Source organism: Nycticebus coucang, chromosome 13 (genome assembly GCF_027406575.1).
Source record: "Nycticebus coucang isolate mNycCou1 chromosome 13, mNycCou1.pri, whole genome shotgun sequence".
Lineage (NCBI taxonomy): Eukaryota > Metazoa > Chordata > Mammalia > Primates > Lorisidae > Nycticebus > Nycticebus coucang.
The window spans coordinates 29,201,680-29,218,778 of NC_069792.1; the positions used below are offsets into that span (position 1 = coordinate 29,201,680).

General features: G+C 34.9%; 1 protein-coding gene across 4 annotated transcripts in view; it reads right to left on the minus strand.

Annotated features, from left to right (window-relative positions):
- Positions 1–48: 48 nt before the first annotated feature.
- IL7 (interleukin 7) overlaps positions 49–17,099 on the minus strand; it is a 54,671-nt gene continuing 37,620 nt past the window's right edge. For 3 of the 4 annotated variants that reach the window (XM_053559301.1, XM_053559304.1, XM_053559305.1), the window contains 4 exons: positions 6,567–6,647; positions 5,367–5,498; positions 3,126–3,179; positions 49–1,034 (listed from right to left, as the gene is read on the minus strand). In XM_053559301.1, coding sequence (XP_053415276.1) covers positions 915–1,034; positions 3,126–3,179; positions 5,367–5,498; positions 6,567–6,647 — 387 coding nt within the window. In that variant the 3' untranslated portion in view covers positions 49–914. The remainder of the gene's footprint in view (positions 1,035–3,125; positions 3,180–5,366; positions 5,499–6,566; positions 6,648–17,099) is intronic. The other variant, XM_053559303.1, reaches the window with a different exon arrangement.

The following is a 17,099-nucleotide window of genomic DNA, read 5'->3' on the forward strand; positions in this document are numbered from 1 at the left end:
GTTCATTAAGTGAATCTGGCAATATTAACACATAGTTCATTTATTTTATCCAAGGAGAAATAGGATCCAAAGTAAGCAATTTGTTTGTAGTACTGTATGAAAATACTTTTATATACAGGTATAGTGTCAAAATTAAATATACACATTCCATCAATTAAAAGGCTGGCATATATTATTCTCTTAAAAATATACATCTCAAACTGCAAACTCATTTAGACAAGTTTTATTATACATAACTGACAAAAATAACTCAGAACTAAGGTTTAGTATCCTTAGACTAGGTGCATTTCTATTTTTTGACTGTTCTGTTTTTCATTTTAGAACATTTATTAGATCATTTATTGAAGGCACTGTGTTACATATTCATGTTCAGTTACATCTCTTGATATCATTCATAAGTGTCTTGGACTTCTTTATATTGCTGCTCCTTTAAGGTGTATGACTCTCTTGTTCTCATCGGCATTGTCCACAATTTACACTTCATATAGTATACTGATTCATAGTAGGCCATAAGATTATTTTCATAATAAAGCAGTGTTAATTTTGAATCCTGTAACCTTTACATGCCTCATCAGAAGGATTTGATGTCTTCTCCTGAAATATTTAAACAGGTTTGAAAAGTATCATTGCAACTGATACCTTACATGAATTGTCTTACAAAAATCAGCACAGAATACCGATTGATACACATGGGCATACATAGGAAGTAGCTTGTTGACTGCAGCGTTCATTTCTATGTTTGCATCCAGGTTCTAGTAATACAGTATGGATTTCTGAATTGCTCTAATCCATTTTTACCAGGATGCAGGCAGTAATTCCAGAAGACATTCTATTCCAAAATATTGCATAAGCAGAAAGATTCTTGGAAGATACAACTAAAGTTTGTATGTTTCTATATCGCCACTCCATATTTTTCATTGTTCTCTGGTGCCCCTCAAAATTTTATTCCAACAAGTTTTTATCTTTTGTAATAGTTCCTTTAGGAAACACAAGCCGTTCTGTCTTTTCTGTTCCTTTAAAAATTTATTTTCTTCCTGGAGAAATAGATTTTAAAAAGTTTTAACTTCACATTTTTATAAAAATATACATTAAAAATATTCAATCTTTAATTTCTATCATAGTATGTTATATGGAAAATTTGGTGTAGTGAAAAAGGAGAATCTTGCATGATATTTTTAAAAATATGACGTACAACTATGAGGGTGGTAACTGATATGTAGACAATGCAAGGTTGATAGGGTTTAAGATTTAGGATTTACACAACAGCTACTGCAGCTGGCTTCTGTATTCATACTATATCAATGGATATAATAACACTGTTTAAACATGAAGGAGAGTTGACTACAGGTCACTCAACTGAGTTTATTTTTAATATGGAAAAGTGTATTTTTAGTGGAAGGAATAAATAACAGGAAAACACTCAGATTATTTTAGCAAAGATAATAAGGACCTACCTGATTGAGCCTGTAACATAAAGTCTACCCCCAAAATCTGAGCTTTCCCCACAGTATGGCAGATAACTGCCTCATTAGCTAGTCTTTGTACAGATAGTCCTCTTTAAGATTCTCGTTTAAAGAGAATCTTAAAGAGGACTATCTGTACAAACTATAGAAAGTGGAGAAGAAGATATCTTACATGGACCAGACATAGTAGCTCTGCAGAGTCAGCTATATTCCCTGAAGCCTGCTGACCTGGGGGAGTGGGATTAGTACAGTGCAGGGCAGTTCTTCATTTAGATAACAATCAGTTATTAGGTATTTTCTAGGTCATGTACTGTGCTCCATGCTTTAAATACACAACTTCATTTTATCTGCTTAGTAACCCTCTGAACTTGATGATTTCTCATTTCTGGTCTGCCAAGAGGATAAATAAACTGTGAAGGTCACAGGTCAAACAAGTGTAAATATAATGACTGAGTCTTAGACTCATGTGACCCATGTTTAATTTACTCACAAATCAAGATCATTTTTGGTTATATGCTTAATAATATATAGAACTTTTAACAAACTTTAAATAATACATTTCCAAGATTAAACAGCAAATTTCAAAGATAATTATGTGGGAAAAAATCATATTATTTATAGCAAGGGTTCCAGGACGTTTTTAAAGATAGAAATTAAGGGTGAACTAGACTAAGCAGATTTGAAATATAATGATGTAAAAATTTCATAGAATTTTTAAAAAGACAAAAGAAAAAAGAGAGAAAGGAATTTGGTTTTATTTCTGTAATTTGGGGAACACAGATGTTATTTCCTTTATTAAAAATTTTCTTTCTCACTTCTTCAAATTCTTTCAGTCAGAAGCCTTCAATATATTTATATTGCTTTATATCATGTGTTCATTTCATTTATTCCAAATCTTCCATTTCAGATGGAATTCCTAGGGTTTTCTGAGTCGTAGGGTGTGCAGACTCACCCTGCTTCTCTAAAAGAGATAGGGAATTTCCATACCCCATACATATCTTAGTCAAATAAAATAAATGATAATTAAAATATTGATAAAAGAAGCCATCACTTTTATGATGGGCTCATTTTTCTGTCCCCATCTTTGTTAATACTTGCATCAGTTTGAAAATGAATGAGATTCGATGAAGTATTTGGCCTTTTAAATTCATAAATATTTTCAACGTTGCTGTATAATTTTTAAGAATATCACATAGATGTGTATAAATATATAGAGCATTTATAAACTATTATATATCACTTATGCTGTACAATCCATACTAATAAATATAAGGTGGGTTCTCACAGTTTAATATTTACTTCTTGACAAACTATGAAGGATGAATTTTTTCTTTATGTACTTCTTTTCTAGTTTATTTTCAACTACATAAATTATTTGTTTCTTTCACATATTACAAATTGATCTTTCAATGTTGTTTATTTTTAAGAAAATAATACTCTGATATTTACCCTAGCCACTTCTATTTTAAAAGAGTGGTTTCTAAAACATGCAGTTTAAAGGAATCCAATTTTTAAAAGATACATGCCTTTTCCTTTTGTTAGCATTATAATGAATATTTTCAAAACTAAGCATGAAAAAAGAAATAATTTAAAGAGAAACATTATAGAATTAAGTTGAATGAAAAGCTGGTGAACTATACAGGAAATTACAGTTACTCTTACCAAATTCTTCGTTGGTTGGGCTTCACCCAGGGGAGGTGGTTTTCTTCCTCTAACCTTTAAAACAAAATCACATTTATAATATCGAATAGCGCCCCTTATTGTTTCTCTCATTGTTTGTAATTGCAAATTTTCATATTACTTTCAGCTCCTCTAATCTACTTGAGAACCTACATTAAATTTCTTATTGTTAAGATAGTAGCACACTTGCATTTGTAAATAGAATATCAGGAGAAGGAAGAAGAAAGCTTAATCTTCTGAATACCTTGGATCCACAATTCTGTAGGTATGCCGACCACTGTTAATTTCTGTGAGATATAAAAAGTTAACATAGAAGGGTATATTAACAGAGAAAAAATTTGAATTTAAATCAACATGAAAATGAAGTTGTTTTTAAATTGGCAAATTCTGCCATATATTTTATCAAGCTTCACTCAGCAGAAGCAAAATGTAATAAAACAACACTAAAGTTCACAGCATGTCTGGTTCATGAAGAAAACTCAGTGTAGCTGTCTTAAACCTCTTGCCTTCATCATTTCAAGAAAAGGAAAACTATATTGTTAATTAATGTTACATTTTAATTTGATGTCAAGATTGAAATTATTCATGTATTTCCTTTCTCTACAGTTAGTTGATTTTAGATCATGGTGATCTATGCAAAGCTTAACACGTAAGAGAAGAAATTTCAAATATATATCATACCTATGACCTTTACCCCTTTCTAGGCCAAGAGGTGATATCATTGTCTGTCCTACACTCTTTTCAGTTGAGCCCAGACGCAAGGCTTAGAATCAACAAAGTATTTCCAACAGTTGCTACTAATCAGCCGGATGTGCAAGCAGAATGAACGTATCTGCCATTCTTGCATTAGACCAACCGGTGTGGCGTAGCACACTGGGAGAGGATCTCTGGTGGGCCCCCCCAATTTTTAAAGACCATTAACTATTAATTTTTGAAAGAAGTTCAAAGCGCAGTAAGTATATTCCTTTTTATATTCTTTTTTCTTTGATCAACATAATTTAAGTGTGCTGTAGAAGTTTAACTACAGGTTCAAGTGTGCCATGAGATACAAAAGGTTTTAAAAGACTGCATTAGGCAGAGCTTTGAAATCACTACAGTTAGGAATTATAGCTGGTAGACTAGAGTATAAAGTTTTCCTGAATCTTGAGCTGAGCCTTGAAGGATGCACAAAACAAGGTAGATCCGATTAATTAAGGAGAAAATGAAGTAAATTCTCTTGAGGGGACAAATGTTAAGTAAGGGCCCAAACTGGAAAAAAGCTTGGCAAACCCAGCATACCAAGAGGAGACCAGCTCCCATCAAACATATAAAGCACTGCTAAATGAGATTGTCTAAATTATATAACATCTGTTTTCATCACTGTCAATAGGATTCAAAGATTATCTTACCATTTTACCTTCTATGAGAAACTACTGGTACTCAAAAAAAAATTATTTTTTATTTCACAAAAATGTTTTTATAAACTTATTTTAGAAACATAGGAAACCTTTTGACTTATGACCAGGAAACCATGACTTACCAGTATGGAAGCCGGTAAAATCCCTCAAGAGGGAATAATAATAATAATAAAATATCACATTAAATATTAAAAACTTTTTAGTGCTAAGTACTTTACATGAATTATGCCATTTAATCATTTCAACATCCCACAATATAGATGTTATAATTTTTTTGCATTTTGCAAATGAGGAAACAGCTGGGTTGTCCCAAGATAATGTCTTCCAAATTTTGTTTTGTTGTTTTTAGTTCCTAACTGCTAGTAGAAAAAATAACCCTACATATATCAAAATTACTAAAGCAAAAAATTTATTGTACATATATATCTCAAGATTTACCATGTAAAGATATTTGTTAAATACCTTAAATTTCCTGTTTCAGTGACTAGCAGTTCTTATAAACATATGCATATACAGATTAAAACTATTAATAAGTTTTGGAGATAAAAATTTACCATTCCTCACACAATATATCACCCTAGCTTCCTTGGAAAATATTATGGCACTGAAGAATTCATTCACTTATTTTTTTACTCCCCTTTCGCAAACTATTAATTCACTCTAGCTAAAAAAATGAATGTTTTCCATGTTTAGATTTTCCTCTTCTAGAGTTAAGGAAATGTATCTCAACTTTTTAGTGATAATAAACACTTAGAATTCTATGATAACAGACAAGATCTTAGTACAGGAGTAGTTTATATTTTAAAGTAAACATTCCTTAGCTTACCTTGTTGGTGCAGTTCAACAGTTTTAATATGCCTTGTGAAACTATTGATAAATGGTGATCGAAATTGTCACTGTTATTCATTTTACGAAATTGCTTCAACTTGCGAGCAGCACGATATAGAAACGTACCTTCCTGTTACAGAAAAAAGTCAGGTGGGCTGTGGTTCAAATAAAATATTAAGAAATGATAAGACTTCTTAAAGGATTCTAAAGCCAGAGCTGTACTGCCAACACCCCACCTCTCCCAGCTCTCTATTCCGGTTAATCACGTGAGTGACAAGTAACAGGACTAAAGCTGTTGAGCTCTTACGTGACAGCATGGAGTGCCTGGAAGTTGGTTTAATGATTATCTGACTCTTAAAGTCTTGTCTATATTATGGATATGTGATCTTATCTTTTATAGGTGAATACATTACAAGATTATTTCATTTTAAACAAGATGAGCAAAAGAGAAGGAGAAGGCTTCTGGGAAAAACAATGATGGAAGTTTTTATACATGATTTTCTTTAATGTTTATATCTTGCACCATTGGAGCTATGGATGAATATCTAGCAACCAGAACATTAAGGGCCATAATCACCTAAAACATATGTTTTTTCCAGATTTTTAAAGTAAGAAATTATGAAAAAAGAATTTATGAATATAATTTAAGATACCATGAGATTAACTCAGCTATTGCTGAGTTTTAAAAAGACTAACAAATAGCACTCTAGTTTCTGAAGGAAGAGATGACACAAAATTTTGCAGGTTCTATAAATTGTAATATTATACCAGCTAGAGATGGTAATCATTGAAAGATAAGAAAAAAATTGAAGGAAAAAATGTCAGAATGCCTGCAACTAAATTATGCCAATGACTTATGTTTGCATATGTCCAAGCAATCACTTTAACAAGCATTTTTATATGTAAGAAATTTAGAAATAAATGATACATATATCTTTGAATTGAACAGTTCTGGTAGTATTTTCAAGATGAAAATTAGAAAAGTAAAAAATAAAAAAAAAATCTAGTAGGTATAGGGTTATTAGTAAAATAAGAAAATAAAAAAGACCATAGTATAATGTAATAGATCAATGGGAATTGCATGGTTATACCCAGAAGAATATGTTATTAATATAATTGTCTAACAGAGATACAAAATATATAAGTTTCTATGAAATCAAGCCTGAGTGACAGATAAACTCCAAATGATTATCATTACCTTATTATCATCACATAAATGTTTTTTAAAAAAGTTAGATTCATTATTCAGGCAATTGCTATCAATTTCTTTCATGCTGTCCTGTAATAAATAATATAAAATAAGATGGTTAAAACTGAGGACTTTTCTAACAAGTAGTAATTATAAAAATAATAATATTATGATAGGTGATAGTTATATGTAAATTATAAGAAAAACAACTTGTGCCTGGCACAGCTGACTAGGCATGAAGAATAGTTTTATATTTAATATTTGAAGAATAAACACGTATATAAACAAAACCTCATATATTTAGAGTACCACCCAGACTTCATGATTTAATCCCAAAATTCACTAAGAGAATCTGGCTTAGTTAGGGAAATAAAAGTATCCATTTTAGAAGTTATACTATATAGACAAAGTACTGAAAATTTGAAATCTTTAAGTTGAGACCTTTTAAAGAGGTTATTTGGTCTAATTTCCTGCCAACATCAAACAAGGAAGAGCAATCACATTAGAATGGAGGGAAAACCTCTTGACAGTGAGCATTAAGGTTGAACTTCATTCTACAGCGTTTTTAACAATCCAATTTGTCTGAGATAGTTGAGGTAGAATTTTGCTGAAAAACAATTGGATTGAATGTGGGATTGAATGTGTTGAAAACATAGGAGTGGGTAAGCAGACCGGGGCATGCTCATTTTTTTACCTGTAAGGAATGTGGAGATAAGAAGGTGGAGATTACCTGAATCAAGAATTTAGTTGACATATTAGGAAGAACTTTCCAAGAATTCAGATTCTTTACGCACAGGATTGGACTAGCTGTCTAGCAAATTAGCAATTCCATGCTATCAGAGCTTCTAGAAAAACCTCAAGCAATCTTAGCCTATATAATGTCATCAAAGACCAGGACAAGAAGTGAAGCAATGTCAAGATTTGGTCATGGGTGTGTAATCTTCATCTGACTCTCAGAAAAGTATGCACTACCCTTATCACCTGTGAAAAGCGTAAATGGTCTCTGGGTTTATCATGACTTTAAAACGTGAATACTCTCTGTTTTACCTATGAGAAGCAATTACCTGAATACATAGTAATTCATTTAACCATTCATTTAATCATCCAACATTTACTTGGGGCTAATATTCAAGGTCCCCTGCCAAGTACTATATGGAAACAAAGATAAGAAAATACTGTCCAAGTTTCTTGTGCCATTTGACATAAAGGATGGATGCCGCATCCCTTGAACACATTCAGAATGCTTCTTATCTTTGAGAAAGTATGCTTTTGGAAACATAAGCTTTGTTAGTATCAACCACCCAAGTCACACTACAAACATCTCATGTGTGAAAACATAAATTTTCTGTAACTATCTTCACACTGCCATTGTACACATTCCCAAAACCGTAGTGGACAATTATTTGCCTGTTAAGTCATTTTTCCATCGTCTTCCATTTAATCCCAAGGCCAAGAAATCATGCATAAATTTTTCTTTGGTAAAATCTAGAACATTTAATTTTTTTCCATGCCACCTTTCAAAATAGAAGTAGATAGTGTGCAGCTAATCTATATGATATTTTCAGTTCACCAAAAATATCATATGAAAATATGTCACTTGGCTCAGTGCCCGTAGCTCAGTGGCTACGGCACCAGCCATATACACCAGAACTGGCGGGTTCGAATCCAGCCCCGGCCTGCCAAACAATGACTACTACAAGCTGAAAATAGCCGGGCATTGTGAAGGGCGCCGGTAGTCCCAGCTACTTGGGAGGTTGAGGCAAGAGAATTGCTTAAGCCCAAGAGTTTGAGGTTGCTGTGAGGTGTGACATCACAGCACTCTACCAAGGGCGACATAGTGAGACTCTGTCTCAAAAAAAAAAAAAAAAGGAAGAAAGAAAATACGTGACATAATTAGTGACAATTCTGTTGCACACATTAACGGGCTACATGACATATGAATATTTAAAAAGCCATATTGGTAATTAATAAAACTCACTTTTTGTCAGAGCTACAGAAAGATGATGTTATACGTGTTAAATTGTTTGCCAGATGTTTGATGTAGAATGTAAAGATGTTATAGCCTTAAAACGTTGACTTCTACAGAGGTGACAATTATTATTAACTAGTTGATTTTAGTATATTCCATAGCTATGTTTAATATAGGTCTACACCAGTGCCAAATGTAGATGCTTTCTGAAATTGTTTTCATTCAAGCCCAATCAGAAAAACAGCTCAGAGTAAGAATTACAGAATTGAAGAGTTGGAAAGAACCTTAAATATCCATCTCTTGATATATCAAAAGTAGAATTACTTGACCAAGGTCACTATTATAGTTTCTCTCATGCACCTTTAACTATGTGAAATTTCTTCAATTTATGGTAAGTATGAAAAATCGGAAGAACAAACTAGATCGCATTGACTATGAACTGCATTATTTTCCAGTATAAAACATGATGTTGTACAGCTGTTCCTATAACACATAATACCCATGTGATGTGTAGAATTAGATCTTTCATTTCAGCATAGTTTTCTTCTATCTTTGAAATTTTTTCTACTTTATTTTTAAGTTTCTTATTTTCAAACACTGAATATATATAAAATGGAACTTATATTCACTTCTCATATATATATTTATATTTCATTTTGTGTAGTTTTGTCCACCATGTCTTTCATATACCTGTCTTTAATGGAACATTCATTTCTGGTTTTTATTTTATTCTCCATTTTCCCCTAAATCTAAAGAGCTCATCTTTATTTTTTTCGGTTATCTCCTCTCTGATATTGTATTGTTTTTATCTCTTTTTATTGTGTGTGTGTTTTTTTTTTTTTTTTTTTTTTTTTTTTTAGAGAGGGTTAAGAAAAATTTTAACATTTTCTACTGCTTTCATGGGTAGTTAATCTTTTGGTCTAAATTCTTCATTTGCCTTTTGTTTATTTGTTCATTTATTCTGGTGATATCAATGTATAGTGTCTCTTTTTGATTTTCTGGTTAGTCTTTGAAGGGATGCTAAGGTGGCGTGGGTTATTGTTCAGCCCAAAGTCAACATCTCCATCTATCCCAGGTGAAGAAATACTAGGGCTGCTGTTCCAGGGCTGCTGTACAAGTTACCAAAATATTGGTGGCTCAAACCAATAAAAATGTATTCTCTCACATTTCTGAAGGCCAGACATCCCAAATCAAGGTGTCAGCAGGAGGCTCTAGAGGAGAATCCGTTTCTTTGCCTCTTCCGTCTTCTGGTGGCCCCCGCATTCCTTGGTGTTCACTGGTTTGAACACCAAGCTTAGTGTTGTGTTAGACTAACTCCTGGCTTAGTCTCTGCCTTCGTCTTCACATCACATTCTTTGTGTATATGTCACATCTTCCCCTGCCTCTCTCTTATAAAGACAATTGTCATGGCATTTGGGGTCCACCTGAATAATCTAAGATAGTCTCACCACATCAAAAATCCTTAATTTAATCATATCAGCAAATACTCCTTTACTTTATAAATTTACAGAGGTTAGAATTTGGTATCCTTGGGTGGCCAATATTTGGTTTACTACAGAAAAGTATGTTCCTTTTCCCATTTATGTTGTTTGACCGAAAGGCTTAATTTATGTAATGGATATTAGTAGATTGCACCAACACAGAGGCTGGAAATGTACTTGCACAACTGCATTTGGTCCCTTTCTACCTTTGCCTTTCAACATGAGAAGAAAAACATCTGGTGACAGCTTGTGTTTGTTGTCTATTATTGCATAATAAATTACCACAAAAGGTAGCTTAAAACAATAAGCATTTATTATTGTGCAGCTTCTGAGGGTCAGAAATTTGGGAGATTCTTAACTGGAAACTTCTGGGCATCCATCTTCCATGATCCATGCTGTCAAGATATTGGCTATGTCTACGGCCACTTGAGCTTGACCATGGGTCATTATGCAAGTTTCGAGGTACACAAAAGTCAATTCAATGTAAGATCTGTGCCAATGGAAACAAATGAAACCTTCCTGGCAATGCTGATAAGCTGAGCAAGTTTAAAGTTGCACAGGTGAATCAGAAAGGACGCTGTGAACTGTGCGAGGATCTCTTTCCAAGGCGCCTCGTTAATACAGTTGTTGGCAGGAGGCCTCAGTTTCTCACCACACGCGCCTCTCCGTGAGCTTTCTTAAGTGTCCCTACAAGACGGCAGCTACATGCAGTGCAAGGATGTCGCATACCTTTTATAATCTAGTCCTGGAAGTCACCTCTCCTCTTGCTTTGGAATCTGTCACTACTTTCAGTCAACATTTGAGGGGAAATAAATTAGGCTCCACCCCTTGAAAGGAATTTGCCGGCCTCTGTTGAAACTCCCACACAGCTAGCTGCTCTGCCACCTTTGACCCAGAATGAAACCTGCGGAGTAGGCGAGTAACACGGCTGATCGGCCTGCCCGTGCGTGAATCTGAGAGCAGCAGATACTGCTGTGTGCCTCCGTGGGTGCAAAAGCTGACAAGTGAGAAGGGGCAAAGGTAATGGACGGGTCAGCTGTTCATTCTTCCCCAATTGCTATATTCTCTGTCATGGGATAGTTACCTTCTTACGTGTTACTTTCATAGTTTTCTCTTTAAGAGAGAAAGTGAATCTTCATGGTCGCCTTTGCTTGGAGCTGAGGAACTGATGTCTACTTATAGCTCATAGCTGATTGCTGCTCACTTTCCTCCTTCCATTCATTTTCTAGGGCTGATTCTAAGGGTTGGAAACTTGCAGCACAGAAAAGAAAGATTCAGTCTCAAGTCTCTTGTCATTTTTTTAAAATTAACTTTGTTCCTACAGAAATATTCCTTATTTCTAATCATCACTATCAAAACCCATCCAGGGCCCCAAACTTGTGCCATATAAAGGCTCATTTGGGGGACCTTTTAAAATGTGCTGCTAATTTTTACAGAATTATACTCTGTGTGAAATTTGAGGATGCTATATATTATTCTTAGAATTCTATTTTGATTGTTAAAAATTTTAACGTTTGTCAAGGAGCTTCACAGGTTATGATATGAATTGGTAGTTAATTCCTAGTTTAAATTAAAAGTCATTTACTCTTTGATAAAATATTTGTTGATCATCTACCACATGTCATTTAGTAGTGGGGCTACAACTATGTTCAAAATCATACGTAGTTCCTTCCCTCAAGAAGTTTACTGTTTGATGCTAAAGACAGATATTAATCCAATAACCATAATCATTTCTCAAAGGATAAATGTTATGAATTAAATATAAATAGCATATATGTGTATATACATACGTGTGTATGTATATATGTGTGTGTGTGTGTGTGTGTGTGTGTATGAGTCTACAAAGCCTATACAAAGAAGATTTTACTTAGGGACCTCAGTGAAGACATCCCTGAAAGGGGACACTTTAATTGCGATTGACACATAGGTAGCTCAAGGAAAAAGAGAATAGAGCAGATTCAGGATGTAGAAACCAGTATGGATGACTCCCTTGAAGTAAAAGAACTGAGAAGATGGGGCTGAAAAGAAGAGAACAGGGGAAAGCAGGAATATGGCTGAGAAAGCAAGCAAAAATCCCAGGTCAGCAGAAGAATGAAGTGATGCATGCCCTTAGGCACATGTCGAGGAGCCTGTTTACAAATAGGGAAATGATATTCTCAGATTTACCTTTTTCAAAAGCCATATTGGTAGCATCATTCTGAGTGGTTTGGAAGTGTTCAAGAAAATGTATGAGTGAATCTCCATGAGGCTTTTACATAGTCAGTGTTAAATATATTAATTGATTGGACTTGGTTGTAAGAGAGACTCTGTAGATGTATGACTAGATTGAGAAATATTTAAGAAGCAATTTTAATGTGGGTTGAAAATAAAAATTAAGACTGACATATCAAGGATGATTCCTGGGTTTTCTGGTGCGGGCAAATAAAATATTCACTTGTGCTTCAACTTACAGCAAGGTTATAAATCCATTATAAAGTCAAAAAATTATTAGGTCAATCCATGGTAAGATGGGGACTGTCTTTTCCCTTTCATTGAGACAGGGAATAGTAGAAGTGGCATGGATAAATAACATGTTTGGTTTTCAACAGACGATGTTTCAGCAGACTTTCAAAGATCCAAGAGCAGATTTCAAACAGATACATAGTGAATCTGAAGAGTTGTAGAGGGAAAACCAAAAGAACAGATTGTTTTGAAGAGGTGGTGGTCACAGTGTAAATGCCAACTAAAAAGTCAAGTAAGTTGAGATTGTACATAAAGAATTTCTACATAAAGAAATAAATTGAAGTAGAAAAAAAGCTTACAATGTTAAGATTAATGATGGCTTATAAAATGAAACATTAAACAGATTTGTTTTGAGGTTTTATTTAGAAACCAGGGACTATACCTATATTACAACATTAAGAGAACAGGATAACTATGTAAAAGCATATATTCAAATACGCAAGCAAATGTACACATGTGTAGGAGAAGCTCTCGTACTTAACTACCATTTAACCGACTCGTGGGATGATCAATATTCTTTATTTCTTTTATAAAAACATACTAGGTCTGCCACAGTGGCTCATGTCTGTAATCCTAGAACTCTGGAAGGCTGAGGCCAGGAGTTTGAGACCAGCCTAAGCAAGAGCAAGACCCCCATATCTACAAAACAAAATGGAAAAATTAGTCAAGCATGGTAGCACATGTCTAGCAACTATGTGGGAAGCTGAGGCAGGAGGATTGCTTGAGCCCAGGAGTTTGTGGTTGAGAAAGCTAGGATGATGCCACTGCACTCTGTTCTAGAAGACAGAATAAGACCCTCTGTCAAAAAAAAACAAAAAACAGTACTAAAAACTATACTGCCTAATGCCCGCAGAACACTGAATACTCCCAACTAGCAGTCTTGTTTGTGATATTGACATGTATTTTTGAAATTTTGCCAAGTTATAATTAATTATAATAATTCAATACTACGTGGACCAATGAAAATAAGCATGAAAACAGAGTTGTTTTGAGGACTTATAAGAGCCCAGACATTGCTATTCTATACTAATAAGAAGCTGAACCCACACAAAAATTAATAATAATTCTTTGATCAGAGACATGAAGTTATAGGGCAAACTCCTTAAAAATTGGAGAGACAGAAAGGCCTCCAAATTGGAAAGACAGAATCACAGCTTAGAAGCAAAGACCCATGACCAAATATCTTCACAGGAAGAAGTGTGTGAGTAGAAAAACTCTAACTGATGAATTGTTGGATGCTTGGTGTGCGACAACTCTGAAAGTTAAAATCAAACAACATGCAAGAATTGTAGGACAACTACAAGATGCTGAACGTACACATAATGGTGAAACAAAAGAAGGGAATAAAGAGAGAAAGGCAATCCAAAAGATAAAGAAAAAATCTTAGAAGCAATAGAGAGAACAGGTAAATTCCTTACCTAAACGAATGAACATAAGAATTCTGACTTCCCCTCAGAAATCATGCAAGCCAGACTAGAATGTAGTGAAATATTTAAAATGTTAAGAGTACAAATCACCACCTAGAATTCCACCTAGTACTATAAATAGTACTACAGTAAACTCTGGGGGCGGGGGGGGGGGGGCGGTATCCCTGTGATATACTGATTTCACTTCCGGTGAAATCATCCTTCAAAAGTGTAGGAGAAATAAAGGTTTTCTGAGGCAAACAAAATTTGAGGGACTTCTATACCAGGAAACCCACCTATTAAGAAACGTTAAAAGACGTTCTTCAGGGAGAAAGAAAATTATTTAAGTAAAAAAAGTCAGAAACACGTGTCTATATAAAGAAAGAAAGAGCATCATGGGGTGGCGCCTGTGGCTCAGCGAGTAGGGTGCCGGCCCCATAGCCGAGAGTGGCGGGTTCAAACCCAGCCCCGGCCAAACTGCAACAACAACAACAAAAATAGCCGGGCGTTGTGGCGGGCACCTGTGGTCCCAGCTGCTCGGGAGGCTGAGGCAAGAGAATCGCCTAAGCCCAAGAGTTGGAGGAGGTTGCTGTGACCTCGGCACTCTACCCGAGGGCGGTACAGTGAGACTCTGTCTCTACAAAAAAAAAAGAAAGAACATCAGAGAATGAGTAAGTGAAGGTAAAATAATTTCATTTTTTAAACTTTTTAAAAGTTTAATAAAAGTTTTCCTTTTATTTTTGGTTGACAAATAGTAATTGTACATATTTATAGGATACCCAAGAGCAATATTTTGAAACATGATGTATGATGTGTGGTGATCAAATCAAGGTAAATAGCATATTCATCCCCTGAAACATTTATCATGTCTTTGTGTTATGACATTAAAAACTTCTCTTCCGGGTGGCGCCTGTGGCTCAGCGGGTAGGGCGCCGGTCCCATATGCCGGAGGTGGCGGGTTCAAACCCAGCCCCGGCCAAATTAAAAAAAAAAAAACAAAAAAACTTCTCTTCCAGGTTCGGCACCTGTAGCACAGTGGTTACGACCGCCAGCCACATACACCAATGCTGGCGGGTTCGAGGCCAGCCCGGGCCTGCTGAACAACAATGAAAACTGCAGCAAAAAATAGCTGGGCGTTGTGGCTGACGCCTGTAGTCCCAGCTACTCAGGAGGCTGAGGCAAGAGAATTGCTCAAGTCCAAGAGCTGGAGGTTGCTTTGAACGTTGACACTATGACTCTCTACCAAGGGTGACATAGTGAAACTCTGTCTCAACAAAACAAACAAAAAAATCTTCTCTTTCAGCTTTTTGAGAATATACAATAAATTATACTTAACCATATTCACTCTACAGGGCAGCAGAGCACCAGTATTCCTTCTTCTTAATTAGCTGTAATTTTCTAAGAGTAAACAAACTCTCCTCAACCTTCCCTCCAGTGATCCCTTCCCACATTTTATTAGCGACATTTCTACTCTCTATTGACATAAGCTCTTTTTTTTTTTTTCCAGCACCCACATTGGGGAGAACATGCAGTATTTATCTTTCTGCACCTGTTTTGTTTACTATAATTTCCTCCAGTCTCATCCAAGTTGTTGGGAATGAAGAGGATTTCATTCTGCTTTATGGCCAGTGAGCATATGGGACATTTTCCTTATGTATTCGTTTGTTGAAAAGCATTTAGGTTGATTCCCTATCTGGCTACTATAAATAGTACTACAGTAAACACTGCGGGGGTGGGGGGGGCGGGGGAGCAGGTATCCCTTTGATATACTAATTTCACTTCCTTGCATAAATAACAGGGGGATTGCTGGATTGTATGGTAGCTGTGTTTTTAGTTTTTTAAAAATCCCCCACGCTGTTTTCCACAATGTCTGGAGCAATTTGCGCTCCCCAAAAACAGTGTATAAGAGTTACCCTTTGTCCACATCCCTGCTAGCATTTGGTGTTTTGTTTTGTTTTGTTTTTTATCTAACTGGAGTGAGATGGAATCTCACTGTGGTTTTGATTTACATTTTTTCTAATGACTACTGATGTCACACATTTTTTCATGTAGTGTGGCACTTGTATGTCTTCCTTTAAGAAATTTCTATTCAGATCATTTGCCTACTTTTAATTCAGATTTTTACAAACATTATTATTTTTTGCTGTGGAGCTATTTGGGTTTTTTTATGTCTTCTCGGTATTAATACTTTGTTGAATAGTTTGTAATATTTTCTCCCATTGTACAGGTTGTCTCTTCATTCTGATGACTATTTAGTTTGTTGTGTAGAAGATTTTAGTTTAATGTAGTCTCATTTTTCTATTTTGGGTTTTTTGCCCATACTTTTGAAGTCTTAGGTATAAAATCTTTGCCTAGACCAATGTCCTGAAGGCTTTCCCTTATGTTTTCCTCTAGTCGTTGTATAGTTCCAGGTCTTACATTCAAGTTTTTAATTCCTTTTGAGTTTTTGTATATGATGAGAGGTAGGGGTCTGGTTTCATTCTTTTGCATAAGAATTGCCAGTTTTCCAGACACCATTTACTGAGGAACATACCATTTCCCCAGTGTGTGTTCTTCTTGTCCTTGTTTAATACCAGTAGGCTGTAAATAAGTCAATTTATTTCTGGCCTTTCTATTCTGTCCTGTTCGTCTGTGTGTCAGTCTGTATACCAATACCAGGCTGTTTTGGATTACACAGCTTTTTAATGTATTTTGAGTCTGAAAGTATGATGATTCCAGCTTTCATTTTCATTCTTTATTTTTTTTCATAAATACTGTCTTGGCTATTTGGGGTCTTTTGTGATTCCACGTGAATGTTAAGATTTTTCTCTTGTTTCTGTTAAGAATGGTATAGGGATTTCACTGCATCTGTAGATGACTTTGGGTAATATGGTCATTTTAATGATCTACTTCTTCCACTTCATAGAATGGGATGTCCTTCCATTTATTTCTGTCCTCTTTATTTTTTTTCATCAGTGTTTTGTAATTTTCATCGTAGAGGTCTTTCACCTCCTTGGTTAAATTTATTCCTAACATTTAAATTTTTTTTTTCCATGCTGGAATGCTATACTTCTTGCAAGTCTGGGGAAGTGATTAGGTATTATTTAATTAAATAGGTTTTCTGCACCTTTTCCATCTTGTATCCTTCTGGAACATGTAAAATCAAATATTTGTGTTTTATGGTGTCCCATGTGTTAAATAGGCT